The sequence below is a fragment of the Acinonyx jubatus genome, chromosome A2, assembly GCF_027475565.1.
Source record: "Acinonyx jubatus isolate Ajub_Pintada_27869175 chromosome A2, VMU_Ajub_asm_v1.0, whole genome shotgun sequence".
In the NCBI taxonomy this organism is placed as follows: Eukaryota; Metazoa; Chordata; class Mammalia; order Carnivora; family Felidae; genus Acinonyx; species Acinonyx jubatus.
Genome location: NC_069383.1, coordinates 95,695,385 through 95,713,461, shown reverse-complemented (window position 1 = coordinate 95,713,461; position 18,077 = coordinate 95,695,385). Strand labels below are relative to the sequence as shown.

The window sequence follows — 18,077 nt, the reverse complement described above, 5'->3', positions numbered from 1 at the left end:
GGGGACTCTCTGGTACAATAAAGAAAGAATTTACATTTCCCTCGCAAATCGGAGTTGAGGATGACTAAAAAGATTTCATCTGGTATTTTAACTCTTTCAGTGGGCTAAGCAATTGCTTATTTTATTTTGCTGATCGTTGTTTTGATGGAACACGGTGATGTCAGCTGAATGTGGAAAATCAGCAGACTTGCCTGAAGAAGGGGACACCATGAGTGTTCGCAATCTAGATGGCTTGAAGAAAACATGTGGGAGAGGGTACCTTTCATTTTCTCCTGTCTTCTCTGTAGGTGCAGCTCACGACTGCAAAAAAACAAAACCAAAAAAACCCAAAAAAAACCAAAACAAGAACAAGAACCTAAGAGAGTGAAAATTGATGAATGATGAGTTAGGACAATTACCACACGAATGAAGCCAGTGAAAGAGGACCCACTGTGCTTGCCTTTAGCGGGGTTTCAGTATTTCTTAAGCAGTCCCAGGCTTTGCTGTCCGCAATCTTTTGACTTTTCCTGTGGGATCCAGAGCATGTTCTGACGCCTTTGTTGGTTTTAAAAATGTAGCACAAATGGATTGAAACGTTCTCATGTTTTAAGAAAGCTTAAAGAGTCTGGTTTACCTGATTGAATTAGGATTAATTCAATCCAAGGGCGTATTGCAGTTCAGATCATCTTAGAGAGGGGAGCAAACATCACTGGCTTCCTGGCTCAGATTACCCTCTGCTTCCAAACTTCGAGCAGGGCTTGGATTTTGAGAAATGGTCATGCTCTTTAAAACATCTAACTGATACTTACAAACCTTCCCCTTTTTTGGAAGGCTGTCACAGTGCCCCTGCCTACAAATCTGACCACACGAAGTGGCATTTGTAGATGTGGCTTACCCTTGGGTTTCACACTCTAAACACAGTTGAAAATCGGTATCTTGACATCGCTTGATAACAGATGCCCCTGTAGGAATTTGGGGAAAGTCTCACATTGTGGGTATTTCCCCTGCCATCTCCTTTGGCGTGTGTAGACAGAATTTGACTGGCTCGTTATTCCGACTTGGAGGTATTTTTGCAAGAAAACTTGTGGGCCAGGGTCTTCCAGATTTTGGACCCTGCTTAAAGCTCGGCAGGTGAAGCGGGCTTCTCAGTGAGATTTTTTTTCCTGCCCCCCTCCCCCCACTCTTCCTGGAAGCTGATGGCACTGTTTCGTTTTAGGCGTTCCTGGTAGCAGAGAGCTGAAGTAATGAGAAAGCATCATGGAGGCCCAGTCCCGCAGTTCCACCACCCCTGAGAAGAAGAAAGTGGAGAATTCCATAGTGAAATGCTCCACGCGAACAGATGTCAGCGAGAAAGCCGTGGCCTCCAGCACCACTTCCAATGGTGAGCGGCCACGGGGATCACCGGCAGCCAAGCCTACAGTCATTTTTGTGTTCTCTGCATTCCTGGTGCATTGAGCATTTGCACCTGGACCGGGGTCTATTCCTTGAGAGGCTAAAGAAAGCAAATGGGGGTGGAGGCTGGGGGGCGTGGGACGGGCAGGTTTTAGCAGTCTCTATTTTGGCACCGCAGCTACATGTTTTCTTCCAAATTTTCTAATTTGAGATGTAAATGTGATAGGTTATTTATTATAGGAAGTTCCTGTTGTGGCATTTTGGAAATCATCTTGATTAGCCTGGCAGGAGTTCAAAATACTTTGCATTTCACACGGAAAAGTCTCCACTAGTCGGAATAATTAGTTATTAGTTATTACAAAAGACTCAAAAGTTGCCTTGTCAAGATTTAGGGATCTGCACCCCCCTGCGGCCCCCCCCCCCCAACTCTGGAGTTCATTCGAAAGAATTTTAAAAGCCGTTAATGGTTGGACCTCGAGGTAACACTGCTATCTGAGATGCAGGTTTTGCTTATAAAAATGGACTTAATTGTGTTCGCAGATAACACATAGCTGTTGTTCCCGTATGTTGTATTTTTTAATATTTTAAGCAGTGTTGAGAGGCATTTCAGTTCAAGCATGGAGCATTGCAAACAAATTCTAGAGCCCCCTCTGGAAAAAAGCAGGCTGAACAGGTTCATGGTGACCGCTTCCTTTGCCCCTCTTTTCTACTCTCGTAGGCCAGTTGGTACCTTTGCTTTTTGCAGATTTCATAGCCTCCCTGGTCCCCCTCTCTCATTGTTCTCCACTTTTCCATGTGCTCTTAGGAAGAATGAGCCAGACTTTTCTCCCGGTTTTTTGGGCACTGCAAATCTGGACACACTGATTTCCGTGAGCCAACGTGCTACCTCCTTCCCAATGGGCTTTTATTTTATTTATTCCGAGAAAGAGTTTACTGGCTTGATTTAAATTTTTTTATATACAATTGGGGAGTCTGAATCTACTTTGGAAGGTAACTTGCAGCTCAGATCCTTTGACTCTGAAGGCAGACATCCAGGAAACAAAGCTGCACTTGCCTTTCCTGACTGGCACTGCCTGAGCTGACACTGAGGAGCCTGGTCCCCGGTCCCTGTGCCCATCCCTGCTCATGGCGAGTGCGTGCCGCTCCTGCGTTCTCCTTCCCGGATGTCACCAGTGTGCACTGCTGGCTTGTCTGGGCCACTGGAGGGGCTGGCACTAAATCTGCTGCGAATGGGTCCAGTTTTGAATTGATCCGTAGGGAGATATATTTATGTCTAAAATAATGAATTTACTTTATGTACATGTGGAAATTTATCCGTATTTCTCCCTTTATTTGTGGTATTTAATTTTTTAAAGTTTATTTATTTATTTTGAGAAAGAGAGCGTGAGTGGGGGAGAGGCAGAGAGCGAGGGAGGGAGAGAATCCCAAGCAGGCTTCATGCTGTCAGCACGGAGCCTGGCTTAGGGCTCTATCTCAGGAGCCGTGAGGTCATGACCTGAGCTGAAATTGAGGGCCTGACACTCAACTGACTGAGCCACCCAGGAGCCCCAGGACGGGGAGCTTATTTTAATTGAGATGAATATTTGTGTTATTCTTCCAGTGAGGTTATAGAAGACGTACTTTCTCCTAAAAAACATCTTTTTTTTTTTTTTCTGGAATTCGGAAAAATTAGACAAGTTTATTATTTCAAAAATAGAATTAGTCTATGCCGGGTAGATGGTTTGGTAATTTCAACAGAATGGTAATTATGTAGGAATAAGCACTTTCTGGGTATTATGGTTCACAAAACATCCACTTTTTGGTTATCTTTAGGCTTGTGTGTGCGTGAGTGCGCGTGAGGGTGCGTCGAAGCGTGTGGGTGTGCGTGAGCATGAGTGTAGAGGAGTGCGCACGTGGGTGTGTGAGAACGGATGAGAGCACGTGTGAACTGATAGATGAGCCGTGCTGTGTGGACCCTCTGTGAGTCACTGTCATTTGTGGATTACAGGGGGATCCCACTAGTGGTCTGTCTGTCCTTGCAAAGGTGCCACTGCCTTTGCCTCTCCCACGCATGCTCGGGAGGGTTTTGGTGCTGCTGTGTCTGTCTTGGGCCACTCGGACCCTGAGTTCCTCTCATTTAACCATTTAGGGTGACTGGGAGCAGAGCTAAGTGGCAGCCAAGAAGCTACCCAAGAACATTAGAGAAGGAGCAGTCAGGATTCACGAAGTTGGTCCTGTCGTCTGCAGTAATCACGGATCCTGAGCCCAAATCCCCTGGCTTCCCGCCCTGATCGGCCTGTGCCCTTGAAGTACACATGGCCTCCTAAATGGGTGGAAAACCTGTCCTGTTGGGGGCAAATGCTCATTAGTTGGGTTTGCAAGGCACATGCCTGCCTGAAGGAGAGCTGTCCTGGTAATCCTGGAGCTCTGACTATTTTTCCAGTGTTCCTGTTTCTTTTAAGGGATTTATTAACTTTTTATTTTGGGAGAATATAAAGACCCAACCAAGTAAAAGAAAAATGGAAGTGGTGTTTTTATGCATGGATTGCAATTCTGGAAGATTCCAGGAAACCCTGCAAACAGATTTAAAGACAGGAACAGACCTTTTTCTTCGTGATTGCTTTATGTAAGCGGTGCTAATAACTGTAAGATCTTTCCCCCAGAGTTCTCTGCAGGTTTTACCTAACGAGCTTGGAGCCTCTTTACAGCCCTAGGATCGTGTGCCAGGGGCTGGAATGACCCAGCCTCTTCTCTGTTCTGCAAACTCTTACCTGGTCTCATGCTTTTCCTCCGCACGTCGCTGTGTTCGTATAGCTAGTCTGGGAGCCTTGGTCTGAGCTTGGTGTGGGTTGTAGAGCGTGTGGGGGTGCTGGCAGGTAGCTGTCATTGCCATGGTCATTTTTCCTTTTGCCTCTTCTGTTTCCTTTTTTCTCTTTTCTCTTTACAAACATCTCACCAAAAGAAAATGAAAATCATTTGGATCCCCTCGAGGTAGTAGTGATTGCTACCGTGTCGAGGGGCTTTCTTTGCAAAGGTCTGACATTCAGGGATTTGTCAATGAGCAGTTAAAGGTGAGTTTAGCAACAAGAACCAAAATGCATGTATTCCATGCCTTTTTTTTTCTCCCATCCACAGTTTCAAGGGTTAAAATAAAAATAAAACAAGCAAACAAGAAGTTTTGTTACTGGTGCTGTGTTAGGTTGACTTAATTAACTTTTCCAGCCATTATGTGCTACAATTTGTTCCTGATTGTGAGCTTCCAAGCCAAACCACGCACATTCCACTGCATGTCCTTACAGATCTGTTTTCTTAGTTTCCTCAGCTGAGTACTCCTAGAATAACATTGAAACAGACTTTTGTTTAAACACACACATTCACACAGCTAAAATGTAGGGTTCGAAAATGAACAACCTTCTAAACAGGCATTTGCCTCTTAACACTGAAATTTAAAATGGCACAAGTAAGAAACTGCGTTCTGAATCTTCTATGGGAAAAAGACAGGCCTTATTTGATTTTTGTAACATGTAAGAACCGATATCGACACAGAAAGCATTCAGTGTTCTTACCCACCACAATGTGTGTTTCATGTGCCATAGTTTGATTTTAAGCTTCGGTGTTGTTCGTTAAACATAAATGACAGAAGAAAAGACTTAGTTTTCCGGATTTCTGTTACATGCAATTGTGACTTAAGGATTATTTTTGGCATCTAATATATTTCACATGCACAGCGAACACTCAGCTATTAGGTGCCACTGTTTACTTAAAAACCTCCAAGTGTGTTAATATGCTAGCACCACAAGCAAAGTGCCTTAATAATCTGTTTGTTGCTGGTAGGGATTCATTACTTTGAAAGCTACCTGTTGTGTTTTGTAAATGGTAAATGCTTTTTAATCCAGATAGTCCAATGTTTTAAACATTATCCTTACTCCAAAGCATTTCCTTCCATGACTTGCCAATACTGACTTTTCATTTTGAAATGTTTTATGTCATTTTTGGCCTATGATTTTTTTAAAGGAGCAATCTGATATTATTAACCTACTACTCTGCTTTAAAAAAAGAAGGGCACTAATAATGAACGTATGTAGGCCAAGGTCTCAGAGATCTTTTATTGACTCTGATGGTTATTGGGAACATACCTTAAAGTGATAGAAAGCAGAAATTATAATGTTAATGGTGATGCAATATGAAACCAAAGTTGATAGATTAACAATGGAGAGGAAGTTCCCTGTTCTCTTCGTTTCTTTCAAAAGGAAGAGCTTGTTTCCCCTCAGCTTAAAAAAAAATCTTCCAGGTTTGTAAGGGGATAGAGTTGTGGTCTACAAGTATGTAAGGAGATACTTTTTTTTTTTTTTTTACTTTAACCTTTGGTCACTTCCTGGCCTTGGGATTTTCTTTCAAACTGTTCAGTAACACCTCTCAGTGTTAATCGTGATATCAATTGGTCTCCTGGCTCAGCGTTTCGTTGGGAATTTGGAATTCATTGGCTGTTCTCTACCATGAGTTCTCGTCTCCTTGACTATTTTTTATGGTAAGAGACGACGTGCTTAATTCTGCTCAGAAATGGCGGGCAGTTTGTGCTATATAAACAGCAGGTTGTGAGTTTTAGGTTTTTTGCCCCTTTAGATGTTCAACCCTTCCCCCCCCCCCCCCCCCCCCCCGGCCACATTTTGTTTTCTGGCACATGACAGATGGATGGGAAGGGCTGTCGGAAATAATGGATTTCAAATTATAGGATGTTGGTTAGGAGAACCCACAAGTTTGGGAATGTGAAAGCTTGGATTGAATTCTGGCAACAGGACTAGACTAGATGTGTGGGTGTGGGCAAATGAACGCCTCAAAGTCTCAGTTTCCTCATCTGTTTAGCAAGAAAGTAATTAGACCCACTTCACAGGATCTTTAGGGGATTAAGTGAGGCAATGCTGTACCGTTCTATACGCACCGAACGGAGTGAGAGCTTAGCAAATGTCAGCCGTAGTTATTGGACAGAGTGTGTAGATGAGTAAATGCTATGAATCCAAAACAAAGGGATTGTGTTTTCTTGAGAATACACATAGGTTTTGAAATTAAGGGAAAAATGTTTGGTAAAAGTAATTTTGAATTTGCTGGACTCTGAAAAATAGTTCAAGATGTTTCACAAATCCTGACTGTAACCAAGTTTGCTTATCTTAAGGAAGGAGGGATAACGAAACCAAAGTTTTTGTTTTGTAGCATTCTTCTGAATGCATTCTTCTGGGAGCCAGAAAATAGGGAAGAGAATTTTGAGAAAATTTGTTTTGTTTTGTTTTTTTTAACCTTGAAAACTAACATTATGTGGCTTAGAATAAGAAAGAGCATATGCGCATCCCTTTTCTTGATTCTTTTTCTGGGGTAAAGTGTTTCTCATTTATGAGGTGGTTTGGTTGTATTAGAGTTAGATTTTATATGTTTCTTAAAAGGAGATTTCACCTTTTTGAATCAAGTGACTAATGATGGATAATCTGATTCTCATAAGAGCCCGGGCTTTCTTGAGCTCCAAACTCGTGCCCCTGAACCTGGCAACCTCTGATTCTTATTTTGGCCAAGTGTATCATCTTTCCTGCAGTCACCCAGGCTTGAAACCACACCGTCACCTCTGACCCTTCCGTCTCTCATGCTTCCCACATCCTACCAGTTTTGAAGTCCTGGTAGATTTTCCTCTGTAATTATTCACTCCTGGGTCCCTTCAGGCCACCCTACTGCACTGTGCTATTTAAAACCTACTACCTCATGCCTAGACAGTTAAAGCAACCTTCTATCCACTCACCATGCCTTTTTTCCTCTGCTGTTGTCATTTATGGAAGTTGCTCTTGCCAAATTAATCTTTTTACGGCTCTGCTTACGCCACGCCCCTCCTCTAGAACCTTCAGTGATTCCCAGCTACATAGAGGATACAGTTCAAAATCCTTTGATTGACACTTAGGTATCTTCCAGAGTCTGACTGCAGTCTTTCTAGTCTACATGCTGCTACCATACTGTCGGCTCTGTAACCCATATTTTAGGTAAATTGAAGGGCTCTTTGCCTTCGTTTGCGTGTTACTCTTCCACAGAAGGAGTGTAAGTTCTTCTCAGATGTGACTGTGTCTTCAGTCTTTTCTCTCTGTGCAGTCTTGTGTCCTTTTGGGGAATTACCTACTAATGCCTGATTGCTTGGTATTTTATTTATTATTGTTACGTTCATTAATAGCCTGTATTTTAGAGGAGTTTTAGATTTATAGCAAAATTGAGCAGAAAGTACAGAGAGTTCCTGCACACTCCCTTCCTCCCTAGATTCCCCTATGAACCAATACTGGTATACTATTATTAACTGAAGTGTGTAGTTTCCATTAGGGCCCATACCTTGTGTCGTACTTTGTGTGGGTTTGGACACATGTATAATGATGCGTAGACACCGTTACAGTATCATACAGAATAGTTTCCCTGCCCTAAAAATCCTGTGCTCCATTTATTCCCCCCTCCCCCCTCCGTAATTCTTAATTGTTACCATTTAGTTAAAACTTTTTGAAAGGGGCACCTGGTTTACCCCCCCCCCCCCACCCCACCACCCCACCCCACTTCAGTGTTTTGTGCTTGAGAGCCTCAGCAGGTACTCAAGCGGCTGTAAGGTGCCTATGGAGCACAGGTATGAATGCTGAGGTTTGAATCCCAGCTCTGCCACTTTGTTGCTGTGTGATTTTAGGCTAATTACTTAGCATCTCTGCAGCTGGCACAGTGAGTACCCAAAATGTCAGCTATTGTTAGTAATAGTATAAGTTGGCAGGATTTCATTCACGGACACATTTCATCTTGCGCTTTCAGCACAGCATCGTTTGGAAATACTCTAGGGGTGGATAAGCTTTAATCTGATTGAGAGAATCAGAGGTTACTGGTTTACAGAAAACCCTGAAAATGTGGTCCTCAGGACCCAGTTTAACAGCAAGTGAGCAGATGACGGGAGCCGGGATCAGCAAGCTACCTCGAATCCCTGGTCCTGAAACTGGTACAAGTTTGGATTTAACTAATCAAATGCTTTCAGGGTCTACTTCTCATTCATAAATATTCATTCAGATTATGGGATGAAATCAGTAATTCCTGTGCCAATGGGCTTCCCTGAGGACAAGGCTCCTTTTTCTCATGTATATAGTTATTGGAAAGGACAGTTGTTGGGCCCTCAGATAAATCAGGAGTGAGTATCAAGCCCATCTTGCCACAGCTTTCCAAAGTTGGGAGTGAAAAGCCACAGCGTGATGTGTTCTGCCGGCGGAAAGTTTCTGGGCTGCTTTGATTACTTGTGATCAAGCGATGTGGTTATTTCACATTGCCAGAAGGAAACTGGTCAGAATCAGAAACAGTAACCTCAGCAGTAACAGCTCGGGGCCAAACAAAATGGCGCTTGTGGGTGGGCGGTCTCCCAATGAGGAGGTAGCTTGGTGGCCTTCCCCCTCGCACCTCTTTGGCCCAGGTGGGTGAAGGGCTGGTGCTTCCAGACAGCTCGCAAGGTGCGATGCCAGAGGATTGCCATCCCGAGCGCTGGATCCGCAAGGGTCCCAGCCGGAGAAGGAGGCGGGGTGACGGTAAAAGCAAAAATCTCCGTGTTATCTTGTTTACATGGAAATCTTTCCAAATATATCTGCTGTAATTCATGTTATTTTAAAAAACTTATGTGCCGCATAATTCACTCTTTTTTGTTGTGTAGTTCTAGGAGTGTTGACAGATCTCTAAAGTCACGTAACCACCACCACAATCAAGACACAGAACAGTTCCAGCACCCCCCAAAATTTTGATACACACTTGTTTTTTTAAACTTGGCTCAGCAATACATACCATCAGAGTCAACAGTAATAACAGAAAGTTCTAGAGCAGCAGTAGCTCCTGGATGTTATGTTTATTTCGTATTTTTTAAAAGTCCATGATTTTTTTTAGGCCCTGTTAACATTACTTACTGTTACGTTTTTCCTTTTTTTTTTTTTTGAATACATCATGTTGAATTGGTAGTAGAAGTAAAATGTTCTTGAAAATTGCCCAGAAGTATATGACCTAGTGTCTCTGCCAGTCTGTGTTTTTTCTTTCTTTCTTTCTTTCTTTCTTTCTTTCTTTCTTTCTTTCTTTCTTTCTTTCTTTCTTTTTTCTTCTTTTTTTTTTTTTTTTTTTTGAGCGTCCAGTCAATGTATTGTTTCCTTTTAGGCCAATTTAAAATGTCATTTTACTTAAAACTACAAGGCACTCATAGTAATGAGGGCTTTTTTTGCTGTTTTGCCTCCATGAATTAATTGCACGAGAACGTTACAACATTTAATGTAGCTCCAACCTAGAGAAAAAAAAAATATCAAAGCCTTTGTTCAATCTGTTTTCTTTCTTCCTCCTTTTGCTTTTTTTTTTTTTTTTTTTTGTAACCTCACTCTCTTTCCCCTCTACTTTTATAGATGGGACTTCATCTTGGGTAGAGGAAATTTTTATATAAAAGTTATCCTCACTCTGACTTAGACTGCTATTTTTTTTTTCCTTTTTCACTCTTCCCCCCCACCCTCCCCTTTCTTTGACTCTTTCCTCTTCTCGGGCTGGCTCTCTCTCACTCTCTCTCTTTTTCCCTTTTGGTTGTAGAAAGTTGAGTTCCATCCCAATTATTAAATCTTAGGAGACCATTCCCACATGGTTCCGTAAATGGTAGCTTCATCCCGTGTCCCTTTCATCTTTCCCCCTGCTCTCTGGCTTGACAGTTGAAAAGGTCTGGCTGTGCCACACAATGGTTTGATTGGTTTCTCTGGGGGAGACTTTTCCCTGGCTCATCATTCGCCAGGCAGGTGGACCAGAAAGTCTCTTGATTCTTTTGTTGCCTCTCAAAGTCCGAGGTCTTTGACTGAATAAATCCGCCGTCATGGGATAATTTGCTAAAAGGAGCCTGGAAGATGTGAGAGAAAAGCCTCGCGACTTGGGTGCTGCATTAATGAAGTTTGCAATTGAAAAATCACCAGGAATGCAGTGGGTGGAGACGGGCTTCTTTTATTTCCCATAATAAACTTTTAGTTCTATCATTTCAAGCATGCCCGACCCTCGGCTTGCCTGCCGCCCAAGTGTGTTCACGTTTGCACCCCAGTTTAAGGGGACAGCCCTGTCCGGCTGCAAGCCGTTTGGGCGCTGTGTCTAGTTAGTCATTAGATTATTACCAGTGGATGGAAAGAATTCCATATGACAGGACTAAGGTTGAGTTAACACAGGACGGAAAGTAATTTACAGATAGGCTGTCCCCAGCCATCTTTGTAGCCCCTGATAAGGTTTCATTTCAGAATGGATAGGCGACATTTCCACTCACAGGCCCATTCCGGGACACCTGTGATAACAGCTTCTGGATCCTAATTGAAATTGGTTTCAAAATGGATTTTCACTTTTCTCTGTCTGTGGAAAATATTGAATGGACTCAGAGCTGCCACAGAGAACCCTGGACCTTGGAAAATGGAGCGGGAAGCCAGGATCATCTTTCATAACAGTGTCGATGATATGACAGTTTTGTTATCTGTCTTATTAATGAAATCATTGATCAGCTGATGAGGGAGATAAAAAACTACGTTCCACCATGTTCACGAAGCTCAATTAGATTCATATTACAAATAAGAAGTGGGGGGGGGGTGTGTGGAAAACAAACAAGGGAGCTAAAGTAGTAAAGGTCACTTAAAACTTTCATTCCCAAAGGGACCATTTCAGATCAGGACATTCTGAGTGATTGCAGTCCAAGTAATTTTGAAATTATCGAGGCCAACATGGTATTCCAGGACCTTCCTTTTGGCCAATGAGGAGTTAGCCAGCGTTTTTAGTAAAGATTCATGAAGTGAAATTCAGAAGTTGGTGGAGGGGAGGGGTGGGCGGGGCGGGGGGGGGGAGGGAAGTTCTGAATTAAGCGCTTAGGAATGGGCAGAATGGGAGAAACAAAATCCACAGAACCTCTTCCCTCCCCATGGTGAAGGGATTTGGAGCTTGTCCTGGGTACATACAGTGGATAAGGAAGACCAAACTGAAAGAAAAGTCGCTTATTGTCTGTTCCGCCTTTAAAGCGCTTTGGGAATCCTAGTAAGATGGGAATTAGGTTTGGATTTAACGAGGTGGCTCTATTGTTTGGTGTCGGGCTGCCCTGGAATGTGCTCCCTGTTCCTCCCCAAGGAGGGGAAGAGATGCTGATGTCTGCTCATGTTTCACGGTGAACTGTATTCCTAGGTGTTTCTCCTTCCTCGGTGCCAGCGAGGATCAATCCAGTCCCATCTGAGCTTGAAAGAGGAGCCGTGATCAAAGGCTCTAATGATGTCACTGATCTCTGGTGATTGATTAGGAACAGAAGTTCTGGGGAATTCTGCCTTATAATTCCTTATATTTCCTTATCATTGCAAATTCGTTAGCGTCTACCATTAGGGCAGCCAGCTCCTGATCTGCAAAATTACAAAAACGAATGACAGAGAAAACGGTGGATTTTTCTTCTGGATCTATTTTTAAGTTTATTGGAACCATGGCTACATTTTATAAGCAGCCTTCCCCTTTAAGTGTACCGCAAAGATGTAGAATTCCTTATATAACTTGGGATACATATTTTGGAATTCCGCACATAAGTTGGGACAGTATTTGGGAGTAAAACTATTTACACTGTTCCTGAAGCAGTTTAATTATATATGGGTAATGGTGTATTAGGTAGGTCACCAGTAAGTATATTTAAATGCCTTATTACCTTGGAGATTTAAGATTTTAGGACTTAAAAAGTCCTTTTAGTTACTTTTATGGAACTAGTTAACGTTTTCGTCTTGCCAGTCAGAAACAAACATTAATGCGTTCCATGCCAAGGAGGTGAGAAACTGGGACAACTGGGGAAGATTCAAGGTGGAAAGAAATAATAATAATAATTAAAAATAAAAAAAAGCAACAAGAGAGAGCGAGAGAGCTCTTTCTGGAAGCGCTCTCAGTTGTACTGTAACTATTGGCTTAGGTCCACCTAGAGTAGGGACTGATTGCAAAAGCATAGGAAAAAATTCTGTTTTGGAAGGCACTGCAGTCCAAGAAAGAAAAGTTGAGTGGAAAATGGAGAATGTACAATATTATTACAGTTACTGTTACCTTGTACGGTTTGCTCTGGGGTGTCAAGGACTATTGCTTCATACTTGCTTATAGCTAATTCCTTTCACAGAAAACTTCATTTTGAGAACCGCCCTGAGTAGGACTGATAAATGTGTTTATAGTCTAAAGAGAAGAGATCATGCAAATGAGCCCTTGGGAGAAGATGGTGAGGCAATTATGAACACTAAGCTTTAAGGGATGTCAAAGACTCCCCTTTCACAGAATATTTTTGTTCTATTGGCAGTGATAAGAAAAATAATCTCAGGCCTTTGCCTGTAACCAAAAGAGAACTTCTAGAAAGAAAAGAACAATGGCATGGTTGAAATAATGGAACTTCCAGAAATGTAAACATTTTCTGGTAAAATATGAACCTAATACTCAGTCGAAGATTTCTTCCAAGCATTTAAAAATTAGAGAACACACAGTGGCCCATTTCACATTAAGTTTGAATCAGATCTGTCTTGAAAAACTAATGTTTCTAGGCTTGTTTTCAAATCCTGGCAAGTTGCAGAGCAGTAGAAAAGTTCCTTTCCTATAAATGTTGACAGCAGTTCCGGTGAAGGCTAACAATGTTTTATAAATAGAGTTTACTTAGCAGAAACCATATGTATGCCTAGTGAAATAACCTCACATTTATTTATGTTTTGATTTATAGAAAACATGTGCCCCTTGACAAAGCCTTTGGGCTGTTTTCCGCAATTAAAAGGAATCATGTTTGAAAAAAATAGCTACCATCTTAATGGGAAACTTTTTCACATAAATTCAAAGCACCTTCTTTGATCAGTTTCATGCACATTGAGACTATTTTCATCCATCAGTTTAACCCCCAAAAAACTGGGTGAATGGAAGAAAAAAAAAAGATGCTTAAAAACATGCACACACAGGCACCCAGCATATATACTGGCTGAATACTAGAGAATCCAAGGATATGAAGGGCTGGGTATTAGAACAGAGGCAGTTGCAACATTATAGCAGGAACATTTCTCTTGTGGCTCTTCCTGCTGGTGACTAGTGTTGGTATACCACCAGACAGCACTCCTCTGGTTTGCTTTGGTTGTTTTCTTAGACTGTCCAGGGGGAACAGGGTCCTATATGTACCTGTTGCTAGGCCTTCATCTGACTATCTGAAAAGTATCTATCCCTTAATTCTCTTTCAAAACAACAATAGATGATAAGGGTAGTGAGGGATAAGAAGGTGCTTTGTAAATTCCTTATCTATTCCCTTTTTCTTTTTGAAGAAAAAGATCATATAATTTAAATATAAACTATGTGCCTGTTGCTTATTCCTGGTTCAGGAAGTTCAGGGTTGGGAAGGAGTTGCAAAGAAGAGAATCTCATTCGTGTGTTAAGAAAGAAGTGGTTATATTAGCTGGGGCCAGGCTACAAAAATAGTGCTTAATTACCATGCTAGACTAGATCAATGATTTTTGCGTTGCTGAGGGGAGGGATTGGAGGCAGGGAGAAAGTCAGTGTTTAAATACACAAATTTAGTAATACGTGGGTATACTAATGAAACAAGTATGGATCTTACATCTAAGTGCTGGTTTAATTTTGTACCTTGTTTTAATTTGAGAAGCTTTTCATTTTGAAGTACATCTGAGAGATTCTATGTGCTTAAAAAAAGAGAGGTAAGTTTTTATGGAAAATCTTTCTCATGAAGGTAATGTCAGTTTTCCATGGCCTAGGAAAGCCTAGCTCCTGCCTCCATGCAGTTGGGAACAAGTTCTATCCAGCAACGTGGCACCATGCGAAATGAACCATCTTTTTCAGCATGGGGGCTTAACTGGCAGTCTAGGAACCCTTGAGGCTCGTGGATCTGCTTCAGAAAATGGACCAACACCTTGAAATTATTTTATGCAACGCTTTATGGACAGGTGCCTGTGCCCTCTTTGTTCAGGTTCTTAAAGACATTCACGACATTGTGTTCGCCAGAAGCAACTTGTCTGTGGGAAGATTTCGGAGCTCTGACTTTCTTTAGGAAAATATTGATTGAAGGAGTACGATGGCTCTTTGAAGGAATGATTATCTTAGGAGACAAGAACCCTACAGTGATTAGGGACCACGAAACTGAATCTTTCTCATGTAAAATGCGAAGGGATAACCACAGTGGTGACACAGCTTACTTGATAGGGGGCTGCACATTAAGAATTCAGAAGATTCCGTGTGCACATCACTTTATCTCACTTTAAACGAGGAGCTTGGGCATGCAATTTTAAAGAGCTTTTCCCCTCAAAAACTCTTGTCTCCATGATATCCACCTTAGGTTCCCCAGGAATTTGGAAGAATGTATGGCGACAGGAAAGATGTCTGGTAAATAAGAGGACCTTGAAAGGAATGAGGTAACATAATCTGTGTTTAGACAGGGAAATCCACAATTCTTTCAAATGGATTGTACAGGTCATATGTACATGTCTGTCTTGGGGTAAAAGCTGCTGCTGATTTTGTTTAGGCCACAACGTGCCATCACGTTGGTAAGTCAAGACCATCCCAGGTATTTTGAAGGGCAGTCTATAGATAATAGTCTTAAAACTCTAGGGAGATTTCTGCCCAATTTTGACTGAATTGCTGATCGTTACAGGTAATTACACAAAAGCACTGGGTCCTCTGAAATCTGAGATGTGTGTGTCCTTGATCCAGACATGGTTTCATTAACTCCTGGCCCGATTTCTAGTGTTCATCTTCTTGGTAGGACAGGGTCATAGTCTGTGTGGGGATGGCTGGAGGAGCATTTTGCCTTTTGGGTGACTACCTCTTCCCGGACCTTGGCCTTCTTGTAAACCTCCTGAACTCCCCTTACGGAGCGCTCCGCATAGTTTTCTGTTTGGCATCTGGTTTGATGTAGTTCTGTTTTAGCATGGCTTCGCTGAGAGCTTTTGCAAATTTCTTTGATGCTCCTCGACGTGCTTTAAACTCTTTGGAGTGGAAAAAAGGATACAAAACCGAGAGCACAATAAACTTTGATTACCAGGCTCCTAAACACCGAACCTCTCAAATAACCCGCATTTGTCATTATTCTCTGAGAGGGGAATTTATAGGCTGAAGCTGGGGAGTGTTACTGGTGCCCTTCACATGCAGCCCAGGGAAGGGTACGGAGCCAAAGGTCAGAGGGCGCGTGTGGAAGGGAGACACTACTGCACCCCATAAGGAAGATGAGATGGCTCATAATACAGAGACTGGTAAAATAACGCATTTTGGAAAAGCGTTTCAGTGAAAATGGACACTCAAGAGTACGAACAGTAAAGGGCACCTCTCGCTTAAGCAACGTCTGGGCAGCCTGAGCCCTTAGGACTATCTCTCTTATTTTCTGCTCTCCTCTCCAACCTTTTTACCTGTTCGTTTTTATAAAAGGAACACGTGCTCATTGGGAAATTCAGGAATGCACAAAGAAACACAGGGACGTGTCCTGGGTCTCCCCATCCAGGGTTGGCCTTTGTTAACCCTTGGGCTTATTTTCAGTCTTTCTCTGTCGCCGTCTCTAGCAGGGACTACATGTCCAGGCAGCCATACTTGGGGGACATTTTCCATGTCACGTGCTACCCTTCTGCAGCTTAACTGGTGATGTGGGGGTAGTCAGCCAGTCCCCTGTCATTGCATGCTGACGTTTTTCTTCTCTTTTTCTCATTGTAAACGAGGATATGATGAAGATCCTAAAAATGTCTGTGTGGCTTGACTGTGTCTTACCGAATTAGTTCCAAGGGTGGTAACAACTTAGAATTCCAGCAAGCTGTTTCTGGGACTGCGCCTTCTTAGGAGCACTTGGCAGCATAGTATCATAGGTGAAAACTTCCCCTCATTTTTAAAAGTTTTTTTTTTTTTTAACATTTATTTATTTTTGAATGAGAGAGAGAGAGAGAGAGACAGCATGAGTCAGGGAGGGGCAGAGAGAGAGGGAGACACAGAATCCGAAGCAGGCTCCACGTTCCGAGCCATCAGCACAGAGCCCAATGCAGGGCTTGAACTCACAAACTTCTTGATCAATGACCTGAGCCGAACTCGGACACCTAACCAACGGAGCCCCCCAAGCGCCCCAAAAGTTTTTAATTGAAGTATAGCACACAGATAGAAAAGTGCACAGGGCACGTGGGAGCAGAATGATGAATTTTTCCCAAAGCTTAACGCATCATCTAACCAGCATGCAGATCCAGAGGGTATCCTTTTCGGTGGTGTCAAAATCTTTTTTTTTTTTTTTTTTTTAATTTGTAGTTCTTTGGGGATAAAGAATTGTGAGTTCTGTCACTGAATTGAAATGATAACTTCTATCTGACACTGCCTTACTCTATTTTGTAGCATCCTTTTCTGAACTGTTTTTATTCTATTGACCTGCCTGTTCTTTTTTTTTTTTTTTTTTTAATATTTATTTATTTTTGAGAGAGAGAGAGAGACACACAGAGCACGAGTAGGGGAGGGGTAGAGAGAGCGGGAGACACAGAATCCAAAGCAGGCTCCAGGCTCCGTGCTGGAGCCTGACACGAGGCTTGACTCACAAATCACGAGATCATGACCTGAGCCAAAGTCGGACGTTCAACCCACTGAGCCACCCAGGTGCCTCTAGACCTGCCTGTTCTTCAGTCAAGTACTACCTTCTTTCAGACATTACAACGTACAATACATTTACCTGATAGTGCCCATCATCTTTTATTATTCTTCCTTTTCAAATGCTTCTTGGCTTCTCTTCAGTTTTTTCTCCTAGATGAGCTTTAGGGACATCTTTTTGAATTGTGTTGTTAATGAATTCATAAATATGCGATAAAAGTATAAAGTCATGATCGATGAAATCAGTTCAGCAGTAGTGGTTACCTCTGGGGAGAGTGGAGAGGGAATACGGTGGGGAGGGTTCAGATATATATGTACCACCTTATTTCTTTTTTGAAAGGAATATTTATATATTTATTTTTGAGAGAGAGAGCACAAGCAGGGAAGGGGCAGAGAGAAGGAGAGAGAGAATCCCAAGCAGGCTCTGTGCTGTCAGCGCAGAGCCCTTTGGGGCTTGATGTCACACACTGTGAGATCATGGCCTGAGCCAAAATCAAGAGTCCGATGCTTAACCAACTGAGCCACCCAGGCGCCCCTGTACCACCTTATTTCTTTAAAGAGGAAAGGTTTTAAGCAAATACAGCAAAATAGTAAAGTTATTAGACCTGGGTGGTGGGTAATCTTTCTTGATGGTGCTTATGTTATTCTCTGAAATACGTCGCGATTAAAAGATACCCTTTTGAAATTCTGCTTGGAATTACATTCAGCTGGTTTGGCCAGGCCTTACTGGAACCCGATGGTCGTGGGCCACAGTCTTGGTTGGTCCTCAGCCGCGTCCTCGCAAGGTGACTCCCATCAAAGCACGCACACATGCACACTCCTTTGGCATCCACGTTCTGCATTCATCTTCAGAAGTAGTTTTTAGAAATCTGCCCCTTCTCGGAAGATGCTTAGGAAATAGCAGTTGGTAAGACCTAACAGGTGTTTGCTTTACTCTCACCTTTTCTACTTTACCTTGTTCTGGAAGCAATTTAATTTTAGCTTTGTCTCATCTGTCTTGAATTGAAAGTTGCCGGTACATCGATAAGTGCTTGAGTTAATGCAAATATCCCTTGTATTCTCGCAGGAGAAATACCGTGCTCTGCTTCCCTGCATCAGGCTGCATTTTT

The 18,077-nt window shown here is 42.4% G+C and overlaps 1 protein-coding gene across 2 annotated transcripts in view; it reads left to right on the top strand.

Annotated features, from left to right (window-relative positions):
• GLI3 (GLI family zinc finger 3) overlaps window positions 1-18,077 on the top strand; it is a 277,561-nt gene that overhangs the window by 12,820 nt on the left and 246,664 nt on the right. For both annotated transcript variants that reach the window (XM_053218660.1, XM_053218659.1), the window contains exon 2: window positions 1,196-1,360. In XM_053218660.1, the coding sequence (XP_053074635.1) occupies window positions 1,237-1,360 (124 nt within the window). In that variant the 5' untranslated portion in view covers window positions 1,196-1,236. The remainder of the gene's footprint in view (window positions 1-1,195; window positions 1,361-18,077) is intronic.